The sequence below is a fragment of the Xenopus laevis genome, chromosome 3L (genome assembly GCF_017654675.1).
Source record: "Xenopus laevis strain J_2021 chromosome 3L, Xenopus_laevis_v10.1, whole genome shotgun sequence".
Taxonomy (NCBI): Eukaryota; Metazoa; Chordata; class Amphibia; order Anura; family Pipidae; genus Xenopus; species Xenopus laevis.
Genome location: NC_054375.1, coordinates 44,026,339 through 44,036,043, shown reverse-complemented (window position 1 = coordinate 44,036,043; position 9,705 = coordinate 44,026,339). Strand labels below are relative to the sequence as shown.

The 9,705-nt window shown below is 39.9% G+C and overlaps 1 protein-coding gene across 1 annotated transcript in view; it reads left to right on the top strand.

Moving 5' to 3' along the window:
- Nucleotides 1-1,319: 1,319 nt before the first annotated feature.
- Nucleotides 1,320-9,705, top strand: part of pdlim4.L (PDZ and LIM domain 4 L homeolog) — a 97,231-nt gene continuing 88,845 nt past the window's right edge. The window contains 1 exon segment of the mRNA NM_001193409.1: nt 1,320-1,476. Coding sequence (NP_001180338.1) covers nt 1,384-1,476 — 93 coding nt within the window. The 5' untranslated portion in view covers nt 1,320-1,383.

Below are 9,705 nucleotides of genomic sequence, written 5' to 3'. Positions count from 1 at the left end.
TGCTATTGAGAAGCTGAAACTTTAGACTGGTACAATAAGTTCAGTATATGAAACATAGGAGTTTTAGCCATATTTATTTTTAGGTTTTAGTTCTCCTTTAAAGCTGCCGATATTGGTCCTTTCCTTTGGACCGATTTGGTAGCTTATCTGCCCGTGTGTGGGGGCTCCCGAAGGGTCCTCCCGATCTATATCAGGCCAAAAATTAGCCAGACATCGATTGGGCAAGTTTGAGTTTTTCAGCGATCCAGGACTGCATTGGCTAGTTGATGCGGTTCTGTGACCCGTTGACAGTGCCGACCAAGTCTGTCGGTTGCCCCAGGCAACCCGGCTGGCCGTTGGTAACTTCGGTCCCTGCTGCAGCTGTGCGCAACCATGGATGCACGTGCGTAACCATGCGTAACTACGCGCAACCGTGGACAAGCATGCATAACAAAGGATGCATGTGCGTAACCAAGGACGCGAATGCAGAACATAGCGCGCGCGTGGTCATGCGCCAAGCACTTCGACTAGACAGATTGCACCCACTTTTCAATGTGGTAACACTTGCTGGACTAGGGGTAGGCTTCATATAAGGTAAATGCCTGGCACCCCCAAGCTTTGCGCCCTAGGCACGTGCCTCTTTTGCCTACCCCTAGTTCCGACCCTGCACATTGGCGCCCTATCGCAGCATTGTAATCCAGGGCCGAATATCGCCCAGCCGTTAGTGGGTATATCGGGTTAAGATCCGCTCGTTTGGCGTCTAATAGTGTATGGCCACCTTTAGCCACGACAGAAACATTTTATTGGGCACTTTTTAGGCATCGTCACAGGGATACTGCTGAATCATCAGATAAAGTTCGAATTCTATTGTTTCTGCACATCTGAAAATTTGTTTGTAGTTCCTGGAACCAATGGTGGCAGGAAATATCATAATTGTAAGCTCTGTGGCCAAATCCTCTCAGCAATGCTCAGGATCATTTATAAAAGAACTGGTAAAAAGGTGCTCGGGTCAGGCTGTCCCTATGCCAATAGATAGTGACAATAAGGCTTTCACAAGTGTTTCCACAACAACCACTCGCTGATTATTCTTACCGCAGGTTCCTGGGCAAGACTGGAAATAAGTTACAGTGCAACTCTGCCCCTAACGCCCACTCACACAGACAAGCTTAGCTGTCCCTACTATAATGGACCAGGAGCTCAGGTCACGCTCCTCGCGTTCCCTAGCAACACCCCGGCCGGCATTCGGGCCCCGCCCATAGCTACGTCACCGGGCTCAGCAGGTCCCTGGGCAAGAGTGAAAAGAAGTTTCAGTGCGGTGCATGAACAGTACCCGGAGAGCAGCACAGTCGTGAGCTCCTGCCCAGCATTCCGTGCGTGCGAGGGAAAAGGAACAAGGGATATACAATGTTCCTGAGCGTTACTCTCAATGGCCCTTCACCCTGGGGATTTAGGCTGGTGGGGGGCAGGGACTACAACACCCCTCTGACCATTTCCAAGGTAAGGACCAAGCGCTGGGATACTGCCTGCGAGCTTCTTGCTGCTTTCAATGGTAAACGTGTTGCTGCTTTAACTTGTCCTGCTGCTGCTGTTTCCCTTGGCTCTTTCCACCTCCCTTTCTGAGGCTTCTTTCATCCAGCCTAGATATCTCTATAGAAAATGTACTTATTGGCAGGCTTTGGGAGCTGCCAGTGCCTTGTAGCCAGTGCTTTCACTTTCCATTGGATTTTGGAAAATTCCATGTTTTAATTTCATTCATTTTGCACTGAATTCATTTTGCTACATGGTAGCTGTTTGCAGACTCACTTGGCATAGGCAAGACATCTTTTGGGACAAAGAAAGGGGACCCCCTCCCAAAAAAACCTTTTTGGTGAATGAAATAAAACGTAATTCTAACCAGCTTTAAAATATACATTAAAACCAAGGTAGAGTTTTGCACACCATTAATTTTTAGGGATGCACCGAATCCACTTTTTTGGATTCGGCCAAATCCTTTGTGAAAGATTCGGCCGAATACCGAACCTGCTGAAAAAGGCCGAATCTTGGATTCGGTGGATCCCTACTAATTTTACAAGCATTAAGCAATGAGGTTGTGACCACAACATTTACATAGACAAATTATTAATGTTATAAAGTTTTACCCACAACTTACTTGCTGCTTTCAAAGTTAAACTTTGGGAGGTTTACTTTGAAAGCAGCAAGTAAGTTGCAGGTAAAACTTAGTCCCATTATAAAATGTATAATGAAGCAATAGAATTAATGAATCAGATGAAAATTGAGTGTAGGAACTGGCCACACCGGGGATGACTTTGACATAGTTTGCCAGCTTAAATATATTGCAATATATGGACAAACAATCCCTCTTTTGTTTAAAGGGTAAGGCATTTTTAGTAGCATAAGACACAGAATGTTTCAATGTCCTTAATATATTGATAATGGGTTGAGTGCATATACATATATACATATATATATATATATATATATATATATATATCTATATATATATATATATATATATCTATATATATCTATATATATATATATATATATATATATATATATATATATATATATATATACATATATAAATATATATATATATATATCCTATATAATATATCCCACAGTGCCTGCACTCAAACTTTACAAAGCCAGAGGTGCACAATCAATTGTTGTAGTATATGCAGATGGAAGATCAGCACACTCTGAATATATAGTCTTTTATTTCACACAATGATATAGCATCTTATCCGAAGTTTCGATCCCACTTGGGGACCTTGCTCAAGGAATTTTCTTCTAATTAAATTTATTTGTAAATGTAATTGCTATTGAAAGCAGTATCTGTCTGGCTGTTTATATTCTCTGCATTCCTGGCTCGGGCTCTGGAAACAATGTAGGAAGAAGCCAGCTGGTTAACAGACCTGGAGGCAAACTGACTTCTGCTACCCCGTTTCAGGAGTCAGAACCAGAGAACAGAAAGGCATAAACAAACACTGCTTTCAAGCTCAGTTAAATAATACAAATAATTTTAAAATGGGTGGAGTCCTCCCCCCTTCTGCTGATAGAATTGTACAGATAGTAGAAATCATATACATGCACAACATAGACCTTTGGACACACACACACAATATAGCTCCTTGGACATTGTATCCCTCCCTGGTGAATGGCTTATCTCATAGGAATCCACGAGCAGTAAGCACAGGTTATGGATCAATACTCTGTCCATATCACATTGGAAAGAGAAGCAGGGTATAATATGTTACTATTAGAAGGTAGGGGAAGGCAGTTCGGGGAGATTGTCGCACCAAAGAAGAGGCGATTTGTTGCCGGAAAATGCTAGTAAAGTGTGACATGCCATTTGATTTGGGGCTGCTGATATTGCCTCTCCAAAGACTGGAACTTGACTTGTATACTTAGAAAAACATTCCCCCAACTGTGATTTTACTGGAATAGAAACCCAGATCCTTTCAAACCAGTTTCAGTAGGTGGAGTCGCTGTCAGCCAGATGCTAAAATGGTCCTTTCTTCCCCCTGCTACCTTTATGCTCTTATGCTTGTTCAGCATTAGTGCAGACAGTTTACAACACCCTCCTTTCCCTCTTTGTTGTGACTGTGTTTTGTTAGCAAAAGTCCAATATGCAGGGGGATTATCTATGCACTGCCCAAAGGACCAGACACGGAAGAAGCTTCATTTTCCCTTTTTGCCCTTTTTGCCCTGTTTTAGTGTCAGGGCACACAGGCAGACTCAGGGAGATTAGTATCTCCTCTTCTTCAGGGCAACTAATCTCCCCTCCCTGCCAGCAATTAGTTTTCCGAAGTCGAATGAAGTTTACTCGTGAGGCAAAAACCATTGATTTGTTTGTAACTAAAAGATTTGTTTGCTCCTAAGCGAAACCACAAAGCTGCAGAGCCGCTAGAATCACCAGCAAATCACTTTACTCTGTCTTATATAAAAAGTAATATTATGTGCAGATTAGTGTATACAATCATATTCTGACAAATCTATAGCACCATGGCTAACCAAACATATTTAGAGAACCTTTCAGCTGGATGGTGGTGTGAAGCAGATGGGCAGTTTTTGTGTCTGCTTACTCACACCTCAGTAACTGTTTTGCTTAGCAAAGGAAGGTATGAGGGTGTAGCTCACTGTGAGAAAATCCCTTCCCTTCCTACTTGCATTAAAGCATATGAGTGGGAGCTGCTGTATTGCTTCTGTGGCGTTCCAACCAGAACAATATAATCTGTTTTTGACCTGTAGGTGGCGGTAAACTAATAATGTTAATGACAGAATGACCTAACATAGATTAGGTAGCCCCCACTCATATTTATAAGTAGGAAAATAACGATATAGAGAAGCTATGTTCTTTGTACACAATAATCAAAGCCATCGTACTTTACTCTTTCCTTTCTAATGGCAAAAAGAGTAAACTTTGTCAATAAATGGCAGGCATGTCTGTTGACATAGGAAAATAGTGTTGATAGAACAGGGGGAACTGTTTGAATTTTTTGTCATGATATTGCTCCAAACAGTGCTTATAGTTCCAGCCTGAGGTAGTTTATGTTCACTTTCTGAATGTTATAATAGCTAATACCTGTTTACAATAACCGAAAAATGTAATTGCTGAACAGCACGTGTATTTTTTTTTTAGTTGTAATATTGGTGTGTAGGCCCCATCTCAGGTCATTTTGCCTGGTCATGTGCTTTCAGAAAGAGCCAGCACTTCAGGATGGAACTGCATTCTGGCAGGCAATTGTTTCTCTTACTCAATTTAACTGAAGGAGTCGCAGTGGGACATGGATTGTTACTATTGAAGGCTATTCTTTTATCTACCAGGAAGCTGTTATCTGGGTACCTTCACATTGTTGGGCTGCTGGGGGGGGAGGGGGTGATATCACTCCAACTTGTTGTGCAGTAATAAAGAGTGACAGAAGTTTACCAGAGCACAAGTCACGTGACTGGGGGCACCTGGGAAACTGACAATATGTCTAGCCCCAGGTCAGATTTCCAAATTAAATATAAAAAAAATATCTGTTTGCTCTTTTGAAAAAGCCAAACCCAATACACCTTGAATTCAGAATGCCGCCTTACTGATTTACACATAAAGCAACTCAATGCCCGAATACCCGCCAAAGCACTGTGGTTATGTTTTACTAGACATTAATTAATGTTGCATAGGGCTGCTGTCCACTGAAATCAGTACAACATAACTATTCACTACTGCTAACCAAAGCAAGGGTAAAGGCTCTAGTATGAACCTACTAAAGCAGCATCTAAAAATGATCTGTTAATTGAATCACAGAGGAAATGAATAATTGCACTGATTAAAATACTGTAATTGATTATGGGTTTAAGATTTCCTTTTAACAAAGCTGTATGGAGCAGGGTGACTTATAAGTACATGCCTATTGCAGTCAAATTCTTCATTGATTTTACTCATTGATTGAATCTTTTGTGTGACTGATTACATTGAATAATTATTAACATTTGTGACAGTACTGTATGGCCCATCTACCCCCAGGAGATAGGCCATACACTACTATTCAATTAGTGGGCAACATGGTTACAAATATTTGTAGAAACTGTAGCTATTATGGTTCAGTAATAATATTTTGCACATGATATTTATTGTGTGAGCTCATTACATAATAACATTGCTATTGGGGATGAAAAAGACACATCTATGAAGTTTTGCACGCCTCCGCATCAAGTAAAAGCTAAAAAAAGGAAATATGCAAGGGAAGGGTTGAAGTCCCCATCTTGTGCCGTCTCCTTTTTCCCTCAAAGGAATAGAAAATTCATCCTTGATTTCAAAATGGCAGTTGGCCCAGACCCTGGATCAACAGGCAGAAAAACATTTCTTATTACCAGTAACCTTGTATATTTCAAATCTGCTAAAGAGACATCCAACACTTTCTTGAATTGAGTGTATCTGCCAGTAGAGTCTCTATAGGGAGCGCATTCCACAGCTTTACTGCTTTCACTGTAAAAACCGCAGCCCAAGCGAAAGCTCCAGCCTCCTCCTAATCTCAAGCATCGCCCTTTTTAAAAACAAATTCATTCAAGTCAACGTTAATGGTGAAATTGTGACAGCCCTTTCCTTTCATACATTCCCACAATGACATTTCTGCGCTACTTATCATATTAATATGGGGAATATACGCAGTTACATGCCTTGTTTACCAGATACCACCCAAATAAAGGAGTGTCAGGTATAAGCGTGTTCCACAGAGGTGGAAAATAACAAAAGGCATATTATCCCTTTGTTGACTCTGCCGAACAATGTTTGGTCACAGGTGCACGTCTAACAGGGCCAGTGCGAGCAATCTGTATTTAGATGGAGATGGAATTATTCTATCCTCAATATTTCAGATTATATGTTATTCTTTCTCATTTGTTGGCTGATTGTTTTCCGGCACAGCCAGTTTCGGTGTTTTAGTTTTGGTGCCTGCGCCTCCACTGAGATTTATTGTACAGCAAATCAGAAACAAACACTCTCTGGAAAACAAACTGTATTTATATAGAAAGAAAACATTGCGTTCGATTGGCAGATATTACTGTCTAAACATTAATAGAAGATAAGATAATGCTGCAATTCAGCAGAATGAGTGAAACATACACATTTTTCAAGTCTTGATAGATCATATTTCTGCCATTTTATTAGGTAATGAAGCAGGGTCAACTGGTGGATGCAGGGCCCTCCGGGCCCAGCCATGCCCCCACACCCCCACCACTTGCCCTCCATACGTAAATTAAACCTACCTTCAGTGTGTTGGTGGAGGGAGATCAGTGGCCTGGGGGCTTCAGGGTTTTTTATCAGTGTCCCGCCAGCCCAGTCTGAAGAGTTTAAAGGGATACTGTCACGGAAAAAACGTGTTTTTTTCAAAATGCATCAATGCTGCTTCAGCAGACTTCTGCCCTGAAATTCATTTTTCAAAAGAGCAACTTTTTTTATATTTAATTTTGAAATCTGATATGGGGCTAGACATATTGTCAATTTCCCAGCTGCCCCATGTCATGTGACTTGTGCTCTGATGAAATTCAGTCACTCTTTACTGCTATACTGCAAGTTGGAGTGATATCACCCCTCCCTTCCCCCCCCCCCAGCATCCTAACAACAGAACAGTGGGGATGTAACCAGATAGTAGCTCCCTAACACAAGATAACAGCACATGACCAAGAAAAATGACCCGAGATGGCTGCCTACACACCAATATTACAACTAAAAAAATACACTTGTTGGTTCAGGAATGACATTTATATATGGTAGAGTGAATTACTTGCAGTGTAAACAGTGTAACTTAAAAATAAAAACGACACCATAAAAATCATGACAGAATCCATTTAAGCATATATATACATATATATATATATATATATATATATATATATATATATATATATATATATATATATATACACACACATGTTCCTCAAACAGACAAAGACTGCATATACAGATATGAGATCCATTATCCAGAAAGCTCTGAATTACAGGAGGGCCACCTCCCATAGACTCCATTATAATCAAATCTCTTAAAGTTATTTCCTTTTTCTCTGTAATAATAAAGCAGTACTTTCACTTCATCTCAACTAAAACACAATTAATCCTTATTGGAGACAGAACAATCTTATTGTGTTTCACGTTAAAACGATTTTTTAGTAGATTTAAAATATGATCCAAATTACGGAACGACCCCTTATCCGGAAACCCCCCAGATTCCTAACATTCTGAATAAAAGCTCCCATACCTGTATTTTGATATATATATATAGTAGGTTCTGGACATGTATCAGACTGGATGTCATTTTTACATATAATATACAATTCATTCTATGTTGCTACAATGTGGCAGATGTAGTTTGTAGTGGAAACAGTTGGGCCCATCCCTACATCCTCCCTTGGGTGATATCAAGCACATCACAGTCTACACTGAACTGGCGCTGGCAGCATGGAAGGGATGTTGTTGGATTTTGGGGGCTGAAGATAGTCTGTCCCAGAGGCCTAAATGAGTTATTTAGCAGGTGCACACTTTAGATGTAAAATAACAGTGGTTAGAAGTCTGCAGGCTTGGCTAACTGCCAGCCATATGGTTAAACTGCCGGGGGAAGGAATTTGAGTGTGTGGCTCAAGGGGGTGATAGTGTCACTTTTATGTTACATGTGTTTTTTTTCTGAGCAAAAAAATATTTTTCTATTGTTCACGCTTAAATTTCCACTCATTTTCTAATGCTACGTTTTGACACTGCATTCATTTTATGCATGTATAATATTATAAAATGCATATCGGCAGTGAGCTCTAGTGTTGTTTGCCTTGACTGAAAGAAAGCATAATAACAACATAGAACAATAGATGCCGCACAGCTAAATGGTCACGTATGTCTTAGATCAAACTGGATCACTAGAATCCAGGCAATGGTTTGAATGATATGCTAGTAAATATGTAGCAGAGGGCGGCAACACAAAGGAATACAAAATAACAAAAATCACACCTACCCACAAACTCTTTTATGCTTACTCTTTGCTTGAGTCACTGAGCAGACTGAGGTGTAAATCCTATGGTGAAGAGAGGTAGAACAGACGGTTAAATTGTTCCCAGACTGCTATGTGATGATATATAAACAAAATGTACCAAGTCACTAAGATTACTTGTGTCTGTACAGGTAGAACCATAACTACCAGCATTCCCTGCCAACATTATTACAGGGGATTATGTGGTTCCTTCGTCTTTCATTTCACCATGTTTTGTCAACATCATTCCTTCTCACAAACCTTAATTTGTAACACAGTACAGGTTTGGGACGTATTATCCAGAACGCTTGGTACCTGGGGTTTTCTGGTAACGGATCTTTCCATAATTTGGATCTTCAAACCTTAAGTCTACTAGAAAATCATGTAAACATTAAATAAACCCAATGGGTTGATTTTGCTTCCAATAAGGATTCATTATGTCTTAGTTGGGATCAAGTACAAGGTATTGTTTTATAGTTACAGAAAAAAAGGGTATCATTTTAAAAAAAAATTGGATTATTTGATTATAATGGAGCCTATGTGAGATATTTATTCCGTAATTTGAAACTTTCTGGATAATGGGCTTCTAGATAACGGATCCCATACCTGTACTACACTCAACAGGTGATTCCCAACAATGTTATTGTAGAATAGAAGAATAGAAGTAAAACTGCAGTAATATAACAGTTCCTTGTACTTGATAGAAACTAAACTGCATGAATCCATATTGATGGAAAAACAGCCCTGTTGGGTTTTTTTAATGTTTTTTTAGCTGACCAAAGGTAATCGAAATTACTGAACGATCTCTTATCTGAAAAACCCCAAGACCCAAGTGTTCGGGATAATTAATTCTATGGTTGTATTTAAGATCATTTTTAAAATGTACATATGTTTGGGGAATTAACCCTCAATGACTAACCAGTTTTTATTTTCACACTGAACTGTTCCTTTAAGCGCCTCTTTTCCAGTGTGGAATGATGTATAGCAGTGTGTGTATGCGCTACATCTGCCTTTATGCACAGCAAAAGCACAATATGGGACTACGAGACACAAAAAAAACCTAACCACCTTGTCATCCATCATCCTCAAGGAAAGCTATGCACAAGCTTATTTCCCTGTGTATTGATGTGTAGCACAGACATAAGCTGTTTTTATATTTTTCTCGCCTTTGTATCCTTTGACATTGCTTGAAATAATATTGCATTTGCCTTACAATGCATAT